This window comes from Scyliorhinus canicula, chromosome 19, assembly GCF_902713615.1.
Source record: "Scyliorhinus canicula chromosome 19, sScyCan1.1, whole genome shotgun sequence".
Lineage (NCBI taxonomy): Eukaryota > Metazoa > Chordata > Chondrichthyes > Carcharhiniformes > Scyliorhinidae > Scyliorhinus > Scyliorhinus canicula.
Genome location: NC_052164.1, coordinates 15622575 through 15636248, shown reverse-complemented (window position 1 = coordinate 15636248; position 13674 = coordinate 15622575). Strand labels below are relative to the sequence as shown.

General features: G+C 45.3%; 1 protein-coding gene across 1 annotated transcript in view; it reads left to right on the top strand.

Moving 5' to 3' along the window:
- Positions 1-13674, top strand: part of dnajc7 (DnaJ (Hsp40) homolog, subfamily C, member 7) — a 55821-nt gene that overhangs the window by 29205 nt on the left and 12942 nt on the right. The window contains exons 8-10 of the mRNA XM_038779897.1: positions 7629-7793; positions 8830-8921; positions 10134-10207. Coding sequence (XP_038635825.1) covers positions 7629-7793; positions 8830-8921; positions 10134-10207 — 331 coding nt within the window. The remainder of the gene's footprint in view (positions 1-7628; positions 7794-8829; positions 8922-10133; positions 10208-13674) is intronic.

Genomic DNA, 13674 nt, shown 5'->3' with positions numbered 1-13674 from the left:
TGGGCATGCCCAGAACATGTGGACATGGTTTGCTGGGCTCCCTGAGCACCTAATACACCTGTCCTCAGTCCCCAAAAAACGGCTCATCCTGGTCACGGTCATATGAGCCCTATGCAGTACCTTAAACTGTATGAGGATAAGCCTCGCACACGAAGAGGAGGAGTTCACCCTTTCTAAGGCATCCGCCCACGTCCCCTCCTCAATCTCCTCACCCAGCTCCTCCTCCCATTTATTTTTCAGCTCCTCCACCGAGGCCTCCTCTACCTTCTGCATCACTTGGTACACTTCCGAGATCCTCCCCTCTCCAACCCATACCCCCGAGAGCACCCTGTCCTGGACCCCACGCGGTGGCAGCAGGGGGAACCCCGCCACCTGCCGCCTGACAAACGCCCTTACTTGCATGTACCTAAAGGTGTTCCCCGGGGGGAGCCTGAACTTCCCTTCCAGCTCACCCAGGCTCGCAAACTTCCCGTCTATGAACAGGTCCCCCAGCCTCCTGACACCTGCCCTGTGCCAACTCAGGAACCCGCCATCAATTCTCCCCGGAACAAACCGGTGGTTCCCCTGTATCGGGGACCCCATCAAGGCCCCCACCTCACCCCTGTGCCGCCTCCATTGCCCCCAAATCTTGAGGGTCACAGTGGGCTGTTAACGACGTGCACAGCTGATTGCCTACCTTGCCGGCTGCAGAAATGGTCTTCCATGCCTGTCCAACCCTGCCCCACTGCCCACCTCCTGGCCACCCCCTCCGCTGCTCCCCCCAGCCCTACAGAAGCCCCCCGGCCAGCGGACAACTGTCAGCAAACTATGGCGATGTTGAACGCTTTCCGTACGCCTTCTCTCCCCCTCAGCAGCCATGACCCCAGTTTCACGTTTTTAAAAGTACAAGTGAATCGCGCCATTGAGAACTCGGCCCATCGAAGGCGGAGAATTGCTGAGGTCGGACCCACTAATGACATGCAAATGGTGTTTGCTGTACGTGCGTTCCAGACCACATAGATGCCGTTGTCAAGGTGGTGGAAAATTATGATTTGGCATCAAATCCGCTCAACGTGATTTTGGCGCTGGAACCTATTCTCTGCCCAATCAGGTTTCGCGATTTCGGCGTCAGCCAACGGAGAAGCCCACCCAGACCGGGGGGGGGGGGTTTGCAAGCTCCACACACAATCACCCAAGGCCGGAATTGAAACCGGAGCCCTGGAGTTGTGAGGCAGCAGTGCTAACCATTGTGCCACCATGCAGTCCTTGAGACTGAGACTGATTCTTCAGTATGCTTCTGCAAAGGTGTCAAGCATGGCTTGGAGAAGGATGATGGCGATGAAGATGGGGGGCAATGACGCATCCCTACTTGACTCCAGCTTGATCTCAAAGGTTGCTGTCTTATTTGCCTCAGTGAGGACTGTCGCCGACATCTTGTGGGAGTGGGTGGATGTTTTTTTTTAATGTTTTTATTCTCCATTTTCACATTTTCCTCCAAAATTCACACCCCACTCACAAACAGTAAACGGTAACAAACACAAAATCAATCCCCTTAACAATAACAACAATCCCATCCTCCCACCACCCCAAACCATGGCCCACCTGTCAATATATGCATCTAATAAAACAAACCCTCCCACGGTGGAAACAATAAACAAAGGGGGGGGGGAAAGAGTCCGGGACCGCCAATGGTCACCCTAGAGTCCAACCCCCCCCCCCCCCCCCAAACACACACACACTCAACGCCGTCCAACTCTGAAAGAGTACCGTCCTTACGTGGTACACAAGAGTTGTTTAAAAAAAAAACCCCCACCCCACCAACTCCTCCCACCCACTGCCTCTTGCAAAACTTCTCCCCCCCAATCTCGGTTCCCTCCCCCCAACTTTCCACCCTGGCTAGACCACTCGGACCCTGTTCTGCCAGGCTCCGATGGCTGTAGCCCCTCCCCCCACCTCACTCCCGTTCACTGGCCGGTTTAAAGCGGCCAGTGCGGAGGCCCCCACCCGGGTCCCTTTCCCCCTTGCCCGGCCCTAGGAAAACCCAGAAATCCATTTTTAGCACACACACCCCACATATCCACCTACACCCCAAAGAGCCCTCACTTCTAGTGCAAGTCCCATCACTTCCCTTGTCCAAATGTGCCCACCGTTGGCTCCTTTAGCCCGTACACCCGCACGCAGTGAAACAAAAAAGAAGAAAATACAGTCCTGAGGTTACATCGGCACATGGCCATTTCTCAAATTCTCAGTTCTGCCACAGTCCTTCTGCCTTCGCAAACTCCTCCGCTGCTTCCGCCGTTCCAAAATAAAAGTCCTTGGGGAGTGGGTGGATGTTAATGAATTTCTCTCGACAGCTGGCCTTTGACAGGGTCTTCCATTGTACTTCCCGATGGACTGAGTCAAAAGATGAAGGCCATGTAGAGTGGTTGATGTTGCTCCTGCCATTTCTCTTGAAGTTGGCGAGCAGTGAAAATTGTGTCCACTGTTGCACATTTTGGTCAGAAGCTACACTGGACTTCCGGAAGGATTTCTTCAGAGAAAGGGATTGGCGGCTGGCGAGGATACAGGTGATGTTCTTCTTTGCAATGGAAAGTAGGGAGATTCCTTGGTAGTTCCCACAGTCTGCTTTGTCTCCTTTCTTGAAGATGGTGGTGATGAAGCTATCCCTGAGGTCGGCAGGAATTTCCTCTCCCCAGATTTTCAGGAACAGCTGATGGATGTGATGGGTGATCTCTTCACCATTTGAAAATCTCCACTGGAATCCTACCTACTCCTGTAGCGTTTCCATTCTTCATGTGTTTAATGGCAGCTTCAACTTTGTTCACGCTTGGTGGAAGCCCAAGATCATCTTTGATGGGGAATTGGGATTTCCTCAAACACGTCCTCACCTATGTATCATGGTTTAGGAGTTTTTTAATGTAGAGTTCCCAATTATTTTTTTGCCAATTAAGGGGCAATTTAGCGTGGCCAATCCACCTAGCCTGCACATCTTTGGGTTGTGGAGGTGAGACCCACGCAAATACGGGGAGAATGTGCAAACTCCGCACTGACAGTGACCCGGGGCAGGGATCAAACCTGGGTGATCAGCGCCGTGAGGCAGCAACGCTAACCACTGCGCCACCGTGCCGCCCAGGTTTAGAAGTTCTTCGAAGTGTTCTCTCCATCAAAGGCCAATGTTTTCTCTGTCTCTCGAGAGGGTTCCAGCCTTACCCTGCACTGGTTTAAGGCCCAGAGTGTTGGGTCCATATATGGCCCGGGTGTCGTGCTTGGCAATGAGGATTTGCAGCTCCTTAGCTAAGTACCCAATTATTTTTTTCCAATTAAGGGGCAATTTAACGTGGCCAATCCACCTATCCTGCACATCTTTGGGCTGTGGGAGTGAGACTCATGGAGACATGGGGTGAATGTGCAAACTCCACAAGGACAGTGACCCGGAGCCAGGATCGAACCTGGGACTCGGCGCCATGAGGCAGCAGTGCTAACTGTCAGTTTGCCAGGCGCAAACAGCTTTCCTCTTTTTGTCAGTGAGGTCTTGGATGACCTGATCGTTCTGGTCAAACCAATCTTGGTGTTTCCCAGTCTTGTTCTCATGGTTTATTTACACCTTGAGATGATGGTTGTCTTGAGCTCTTTCCAGTTTTTCCTCCATTCCATTAGAGGGGAGGTTTTGGAGAAGACGTTGGAAGTTCACTTGCATGCTTTGATCTTGAAGCTGTTCAATGTTGATTTTTTTTCTGAATTTCTTCACCTTCTGCTGCTTCTGGTGAAGTTTGATGGACATAGAGCACTGGATGCGCCGAAGGTCTGTCCAGCAGTCATCTGCACTGGTCATCGCTTTGGTGATGAGGGCATCCTTTGGTCTCGGGATTGGGCAATGACGAAGCCGATCATGTGCCAGTGCTTCAAACGTGGATGTCTCTGGGAAGTCTTGAATGTTTTTTTGGTGGAACAGTGTGTTAATGATGACAGGCTGGTGTTTCGCGCATTTGACAAGCAGGAGAACGTGGTTGGAGTTGCAATTCCAACTCCTTCCTTTCCGGTCGTTTCTTTCGAGAGTTGAGAGTCTTTTCCAAGCACTGAAGTCTCCAAGGCGGATGATCTTATCTTCCTTTGGAATCTTGGAATGGTGTCCATTCTTTGGACTCATCATTGGCATCAGGGGTCGGTGCATAGGCACTCACGACCATTGCCTGCTGGTTCGTGGAAAGTTGTAGACGAAGAATCATGAGGTGCTCATCGATGCCGACAGGGAGTTCTGAGAGCTGGTTGGCGTGTTCCTTCTTGATGGGGAATCCAACTCCATGCATCCTGGACTGATCCTTGGGTTTCCCTCTCCAGAAGAAGGTATAACCACTGCCATCTTCCCTCAGCTGCTCTTCGGGTCTTTTCAAAGGCAGCAATTTTATTTTTACTTATCTGGGCAGTATATTCTTTTATTATTGTGAAACTGGATGGAGGGTCAGTACCGAGGTTAGAAAGAGAGGAGAGAGAATGCGATAAATAAAGTAGCAAGTGTAGAGGGAAAACAAAAAGCTGGATCTTCTCGATTTGGTTTGCTAACAAGCGGCCTTCACTTGGCTCGAGGCATTGTAAAATTTGGCATTGTAAAATGAGGAAGCCGGATGAAATGTTCTCTTTTTCTAAAAACAAATTCCAAATAAATACTAGAGTGTTTCAGTTTTTCATCTCTTTTTATAATAATAAAATGTTGTGACTAAAATGTCATCCAGTAATCTTCTGAGATGGTGGTATATTTTCCCAGATTTCATTCAGAGCAAATATCTAACCAGTAATGTCCAAACAAACGTTAGTCCTGTTAGTCAAGTCACTTTATAACTTGGCTACCTGGTTGTATTGTGTAGATAATGTTTAACATAAAATAAACCTGTGACTGCAGATTGCAATGAAACAAGTATTTGGACATCATATAAGAAAACAAGATCTATGCAGTAGCAATGTATTCACAGATAAGTATTTTCTCTGTGTACTTTTAATAAATCTAAGTAGCAAATAATCTGAATTGACCAAAATGTATCTGCTATCTCCTCCCTGGTTTAAAGTTTGTGAGTTCCTGGAAAATGTGCAGTGTCTTTTCAGAGCACAATGGTTTGCTGCCTCAGCCAAGATTTTCATTGAGCTGATTACATTTTAATCGGTGGTAAAGCAAGGCAAGTAAGCTAATCTTGCCACAAATTGGTGCTGTTTCCAGCCAACGGCAAAGGAAAAACTTTTAAAAAAATTATTCACCGATATGGGTGTCACTGAACAAAGAACAAAGAAAAGTGCAGCACAGGAACAGGCCCTTCGGCCCTCCAAGCCTGTGCCGACCATGCTGCCCATCTAAACTAAAATCTTCTACACTTCCTGGGTCCATATCCCTCTATTCCCATCCTATTCATGTATTTGTCAAGATGCCCCTTAAATGTCACTATCGTCCCTGCTTTCACCACCACCTCCTCCGGCAGCGAGTTCCAGGCACTCACTACCCTCTGTATAAAACACTTGCCTCGTACATCTGCTCTAAACCTTGCCCCTCGCACCTTAAACCAATACCCCCCCCCCCCCCCCCCCCCCAGGTAATTGACCCCTCTACCCTGGGAAAAGCCTCTGACTATCCACTCTGTCTATGCCCCTCATAATTTTGTAGACCTCTATCAGGTCACCCCTCAACCTCCGTTGTTCCAGTGAGAGCAAACCGGGTTTATTCAACCGCTCCTCATAGCTAATGATCTCCATACCAGGCAACATCCTGGTAAATCTCTTCTGCACCCTCTCTAAAGCCTCCACATCTTTCTGGTAGTGTGGCGACCAGAATTGAACACTATACTCCATTGTGGCCTAACTAAGGTTCTATACAGCTGCAACACAACTTGCCAATTCTTATACTCAAAGTTCTTATACACTGGCTAGGCCAGAATTAATTGCCCATCCCTAATTGCCCTTGAAACAGTGGTGATGTGAGCCAGTGTTGCTTTGGTGAATCTCTGAAAATACATTGGTAGGTAATTGCACTATAACCACTGAGATGGTTCAATATGAGGTTGTAACATCATGTCCCATGAAAGGGGGCAATTTGCAGGAAATGCAGCTTTCTGGACACCGCACTTTAGGAAGAACGTGAAGGCACTGAAGAGAGTGCAGCAAAGACACATGAGAATGATTCCAGGATGAGGAACTTCCGTTAAGAAGATAGATTGGGGCAGTTAGGACTGTTTTCCTTGGGAAGAAAGCAGCTGAGAGGAGATTTGATAGAGGTATTCAAAATGGGGAGAGGTCTGGAGATGGGGGGGAAAGAATTCCCACTTGCGAAAGGATCAAGAATGAGAGGGCACAGATTTCAAATAATTGGCAAAAGGAGAAAAGGCAATATATTTGAAAAATATTTGAAAAAGCTTCTTCACCCACCCAGTGGTTAAGGTCCAGAATTCACTGCTTGAAAGTGGGGTGGAGGCGGGTTCAGTTGAAGCAGTCAATGGGGAATTTGTTACCTGAAAAGGCAGAATGTGCAGGATTCCGGGGAGAAGGCGGGAGGGGAGACACTGAGTGAGTTGCTCATTTGTAGTGCCAATGCAGACATGATGGGCCAAATGGCCTCCTTCAGTGTGGTTATAATTGTGTGGCGCCTATCTTTGACCTGTTGGTGGGGACAGGGAAGATTCCACTAAATGAACACTTGGAACATGGTGATTATTTTCTTCAATCATATTTGCCATGCTATAAAATACTTTTCTGTAAGTATCTTAGTTTTATTCACAAATTATCCATTAATTTCTGCAGCCGCATTAGCTACAGTAACTGTAGCATAGCTGCTTTAGTGACTTAAAATATCAGGCCCTGACAACATTAACTCAAAGAAATATAATTGAATTGCTGCCTGTCCTGGTTCCTCCTCATCACGAAGCTTGTATAGCTTCGAGCTCTTATCATTTATTTTATGTGAATTGTCTAAGATGCCAGAGGAACTGGTGGCATAATAGTAATGTCACTGGATGTGTAATCCAGAGGCCCAAGATAAATGCTCTCATGACTTCAAATCCCACCACGCCAATTTGTGGAATTTAATCTCAATTAGTCTCCGTAATGGTGACCACGACAGCTATAACTGATTGTTGTAACAATCCATCTGGTTCAATTATGTGTTTTAGTGAAGTAAATCTGCCATCTTTACATAGTCTGGCTTTCTCTTCGCTCCAAAACCCAGCAATGCTCTCTGAAATGGCCTGGCAAGCTACTAAGTGAAGGGGCAATTAGGGATGGCCAACAAACACTGGCCTTGCCACGATGCTCGCGCCCCATGAAAGAAAAAAGGGGGGGGAAAGGCTGAAATGATGAGGAGAAATGCACAGCAGATCAGCCAGAATCTGGCAAAGAGCAAAAGGTTAATATTTTGTGTGGGGTCCTTCATCATAACTCTCCGTTCTACTGTACTAGAAATGCTAAGATTTGTCTTTCAGAAGCCTGAGAATAGATTGACAGTGAACCTTCTTAGTGAGGAACCTAAAGGCGTGCTCTATTTCAAATTTATATCCCTCAAGATAGTAACATAAATGAAAATCTTGATGGGTTAAACATAAATTTCTGATGCTACTTTACAACATGTTTTAACTGAAACAGCAGTGTGGCGTTATCTATTTTCCTTCTGCAAATAGAATGCTAAAGCTTTGCGAGCGAAGAAGGAAGAAGGGAACCGGGCTTTTAAAGAAGGATCCTATGACGAGGCGTTTGAACTTTATTCAGAAGCTCTGAAAATAGATCCAAATAACATCAAAACTAATGCTAAATTATACTGTAATCGAGGAACGGTGGGCTCCAAGGTAAGATGCTTGTACTTTTCTTTTTACAGTTCACTCATGTAGATGTTATTTATAGCAATCAAAAGGGTAAATATCTAAGAGTAACTCTTGATTTTCCTGATGACTCGGGAAGTTTATCCAGTGATTTGTTGAGTCTTTTTGACTAAGAAGGCCTCGTATGTGAACCCTATTTCAGCTGAGTGTTAGGTAGTGATTTCTTGTGAAGAGCTATGGGTGTGACAATTGCCCCCAGTTCTCTGATAATGGTAGAGGGGGGGAAACGGTGCCAGATTTCAATTGAGGACATGATGCGGAACACTACATGCCTGGCCATGACGCACAGTCGAGGATCCCGTGAATAATAGGGATCACAGCAATTGGAAACATCAAAGAATCAATGTCTACAGTCGAAGATGAGGAGAAAATTAAAGAAGAAAGCAGTTCCATTCCAGTCATAAATTAATAGCACAAATAAAATTCCTTATAAATTTGCAAAGCGTTTGCTCCATTGGCATTTTTATTATTTTTCCAATTAAGGGGCAATTTAGTGTGGCCAATCCACCTACCCTGCACATCTTTAGGTTGTGGGGCTGAGACCCACGCAGGCAAGGGGAGAATGGGCAAACTCCACAGTGACCCGGGGCCGGGATCGAACCCGGGTCCTTGGCGCCGTGAGGCAGCCATGCTAACCACTGCGCAACCATGCCGCCGTACTCCATTGACATTATAACCATGAAGGTATTATGTCTAAAATTGGGCTGACAGGGTCTCACATTTTTCAAATAATCTTCGGTTTTCTGCACTTTCAGTAAAGAAATTACAATTATAAAATGTACTTGAATGCATTTAAAAATAGTTTTCTGATTTGAATTGGTTTAAAGAAAGTCTGTCTTTTTAAACATTGAGAAATTCAGCAATGTGGTTATGTCCATTTCTATATGACACTATGACTCATAAATGTCATAGCAAATGAAAAGTAGTTTAAAAGAACTCCTGTTGTGACACAATTGAACCATTAATGAATGATAAGTTGACTGGTTTGGAAAATATTTTACAGCTCAATAAGATGCAACAAGCAATAGAAGATTGTTCAAGTGCAATAAAACTTGATGACACGTATATCAAGGCGTACATGCGGCGGGCACAGTGGTGAGTAATGGGTTTGTGGGATGATTTCTGAATTCCTGAAAAACGTTTGTTTTGAATTGTTAGATCCACTGGCATTAAATTGTGTTGCTACGTTTCACACACTACTCTTTTAGGCTCCTACCAGACTGTGATTGTTGGATTTGAGAAGTAAAAATGAAAACAAATCTTAACTACCATTACAGGAAGTACCAACATGAAAGGTTTTTGTTGCTGAATGAGGATCTAGTTTGTGTTGTCTTACTTTTTACGCTTCATGGAAATTGACTCCTTTTGTGCAATTTTATATTTAACTTGAAAAGCACGCTGTATCTCCTTGCCCTGTTGGTAATTTATTTTAGTATGCGAAGCATTTTCTGTGAGCTGCAGTGTAAATTCCTTACCAGACTCTAGCTCACACTGAAAGAGGAAAGAATATGGGTGGCACATTGGTTAGCACTGTTGCCTCACAGCGCCAGAGACCCGGGTTCAATTCCGGCCTTGGGTGACTGCGTGTTTCCTCCGGGTGCTCCGGTTTCCTCCCAAAGTTCAAAGATGTGCACATTAGGTGGATTGGCCATGCTAAATTGCCCCTTAGTGTCCAACGGTTAAGGGGGTTATGGGATATGTTGGGAGAATGGGCCTAGCGTCGCTGCAGATCCGATGGGCCAAATAGCCTCCTGCACTGTAGGGATTCTATGAACTTGTTTTATAAAGTAGCTCACCATGTTCTTGAGGTGTTAGAAAATGCTTTCCATCTAATTACAATGCAAACACAATTACTGTGTGAGCCAGTGTCATAGTGGTATTGTCATTGAACTGATAATCCAGAGACCAAGGGTAATGCTTTGGGGACCTGGGTTCGAATTCCACCTTAGCAGATGATTTCAATAAAAATCAGGACCAAGAAACCATGTTGTCGACCTCGGGTGACTGTCTGGGGGCAGTTTGCACTTTCTCCCCGCGTCTGCGTGGGTTTCCTCCGGGCGCTCCAATTTCCTCCCACAGTCCAAAGATATGCAGGCTAGGTGGATTGGCCATGATATAAATGATCCCTTTGTGTCCAGGGATGTGCAGGTTAGATGGGGTTATGGGAATAAGGCGGGGGAGTTGGTCTAGTTAGGGTGCTCTTTCAGAGGACCGGTGCAGATTCAATGGGCCCAATGACCTTCTTCTGCACTGCAGAGATTCTATGATTCTAAATTTATCTGTTTTATTTATTCTTGTGCTGTATAGTTACATGGATACAGAACAATATGAAGAAGCTGTAAGAGATTATGAGAAGATTTACCAGACAGAAAAAACAAAAGGTAAAGTTAGACTTTCCAGTGGATGTTTCTGTAAATGCCTCATTGATCTAAAGATTTGAAACAAAACAAAATATCTAAAGATATTTATTCAACAAAGCAAGCAGAATCCATTTGATCTATTTGTTGAAGTTATTCATTAGTTACATCTAACAGTCAGCATTGTTTTAATGGCATACAAAATGAAGTGTGAGTGGTATGGTGTGACCATCAGTGAGCTGTAGAGTGTTTTGTGATTTGGACAACTTTGGAGACTGTTTTATGGTAGTAGTGGCAGCAGGGTATGCTTGATACATTTGCCCAGTGAGGTTTGATTATGTTAGAGATATACGATTTACCCAATTACAGACATGTGGCTCACTCTCATAGTAGTTGTGGGAGCAGTCCAGCCTCTCCTGTTTTTCTCACCAAAGCATGTTTTCTCAATTAAATTAATTTAGGCAGTGCTGATAATTTATTGGAGTGGTTGAGAATAGCACTTGGCGCTCCCTAAAGTGTAAGTCAGCAGATGGTTGTGAGCAGCGTCGCGGATGGTATATTCATGTGCAGGAGGTGTGTCCAACTGCAGCTACTGGCTAACCGCATTTCGGAGCTGGAGCTGAGGGTGGATTCACTGTGGGGCATCCGCGCTGAGCAAGTCTTGGCTAGCATGTTCATTGAGGTGATGTGGTCACAGCACAGGTGAAGATTGAACAGGCAGAAAGGGCATGGGTGACCACCAGGCAGAGTAGAGGAAGGCAGCTAGTGGAGGAGTCCCCTGTGGCCAACCCCCTTTCTAACAGCTATATCATTTTGGATAGTATTGGAGGAAATGACTGTGTCGGGGAAAGCAGTGGCAGCCAACTTCATGGCACCATGGGTTGGTTTGCTGCACAAGAGGGGGAGGAAGAGCGTCAAGGCTATAAATTGTAGGGGATTAAATTGTAAGGGGAACAGACAGATATTTCCCCGGCTGCAAGAGAGACTACAGGATGGTATGTTGCCTCCCTGATGTCAGGGTTGTCACTGAGCGGCTGCAGGGCATTCTGAAGGGGAGGGCAGACAGACAGCTACTGTGGTATTGGTACCAACGATATAGGCAGAAAAACGGATGAGGTCCTGCAAGCAAAATTTAGGGAGCTAGGAAGTAGATTAAATAACCGGATCCAGAAGGTAGTAATCTCTGGATTACGTCCGGTGCCAGGTGCTAGTGAGTATAGGAATAGGTGGTTAGTCCAGATGAATGAGTGGCTAGAGAGAGAGAGATGGTGCAGGAAGGAAGGCATTAGATTTCTGGGACATTGGGACTGTTTTTTGGGGACAGTGGAACTTGTACAAGGTGGACATGTTGCACCTGAACCAAAATGCAACCAGCGTCCTTGCAGGGAGGTTTGCTAGTGCTGTTGGGGCGGACTTAAACTAGCTTGGCAGGGGGCTGGGATCCTGAAAGAAGGTTCAGTGGGGAGAAATGCACAGCCAAAATTAGAAAACACATCAAGTGAGTAAGGAAGGCATAGCATTTCTAGACAAATGAAGTCAGAAGGCAGTTTGGAAAGATTAGGTGATATTTATTTTAATGTAAGGAGTCTGACGAACAAGGCAGGTGAGTTGAGGGTACAAATTAAAATATAGGTGTATGATGTAATTGCTGTCACCGAGACATGGTTGAGAGAGGGCCAGGATTGGCAACTCAATATTCCAGTATATAGGATCTTCAGCCGAGATAGGGAAGGAGGTAAAAGAGGAGGCTGTGTTGCAATTTTGATCAGGGAATCAATTATAGCAGTAAGGGGGAACGACCTCTTGGAAGGCTCTTCAAATGAAGCCATATGGGTAGAACCATTTTAGTTATAGAAACTGAAATGGAGGAATCACATTGCTGGGAGTGTTCTATAGGCCCCCAAACAGTCCAAGAGAAATAGAAAGGCAGATATGTAGGCAAATTTCAGAGAAGTGGAAATGTAATAGGGTAGCGATAGTGGAGGATTTCAACTTCTCCAACATTAACTGGGGTAGTCATAGTGTAAAAGGTTTAGAGGGAGCAGAATCTTAAAATGCATCCAGGTGAACCTTTTCAGCCAGTACGTAGAAAGTCCTACAAGAGAAGGGGTGGTCCTGGATTTAATTTTAGGTAACAAAATCGGACAAGTGGTTCAAGTATTAATGGGGGAGCACTTTGCAGACAGTGATCATAACTCTTGTTAGAATCAAGATTGTTATAGAAAAGGGCAAGGATATCGCTTCTCAGCCTTTTGGTTAAAGTCAAGTGTCAGATAAAGCCCAAGGTGAGGTGCAATGCCTTTTCTTGTCCGGTTGAATCATGTAGGTCTCTCTTGTGGAGGCCATGAATTGGCTTTAATTTAAATTAGAATTCTTTTTTGGAGCATGCAATGAGATGGATTAAGGGTTTGTTCTGTCCACTCTAAGCATTGGCTTTGTAACTTTAAGGATGGGATTTTTAAAAAAAAATGGACAAGGATGGCCTGAAATCAAAGTTCTAAACTGGGAGAAGGCTGATTTTAATAAGATCAATATGATTTGGCCAGAGTGGACTGGGGGCAGACATTTTTAGGTAAATCTGTGACAGAATAATGGGGCTCACTCAAGAAGGAAATGGGGAGAGTACAGGGCCAACATATTCCAATCAAGAAAGAAGGTGGGACCAACAAATCCAGTGAACCCTGGATATTGAGGGATGTACAGCATTGGATAAGGAAAAAAGGGAAGGCTAATGGCAGACATTGAGGGCTCAAATCAGCAGAAGCCCTGGAGGCGTATAGAATGTACAAGATGGAACTTAAAAATGAGATCAGGAGAGCAAAAAGGGGAAACGAAACGATACTGGTAGTGTTAGGCTAAATCTCAGTTCAATGAGTGAGTCGACAGGATTGTAACACGTACAGCCATCTGAGTTATGGCTGGAGAAGGCGCATTCTCCAGCCATAACTCAGATGGCTGTACGTGTTACAATCCTAAGTAAAAAACTATCTACTTGATTGAAGCCTTACTGTGTCGACTCACTCATTGAACTGAGATTTAGCCTAACAGTAGGTAAAATAAAAGAAAATCCTAAGTTGTTTTACAAGTACATTAAGTGTAAAAGGATAACTCGGGAAAGAGTAAGAGTAGGGCCCATTAAGGACCACTGTGACAATTTTTGTGTGGAGCCAGAGGACACAGGTAGGGTTCTGAATTAATACTTTGTGTCAGTGTTCACTCGTCAGAGGGACGGTGTGAGTATAGAAATAAGGGAGAAGCACTGTAATAAAATTAAAGAGATTAACATAGACAGGGAGGAGGTTCTGAGTGGTCTGTCATGATTACAAATAGACAAATCTCCAAGGCCGGATGAAATGTATCCCAGGCTGTTAAGTGAGGAAACAGCAGGGGCACTGGCAATAATTTTCAATTCCTCTCTGGCCACAGGAGAGGTGCCAGTGAATTGGAGGGTAGCTAATGTGGTACCATCATTCAAGAAGCAAAGAAGGGAT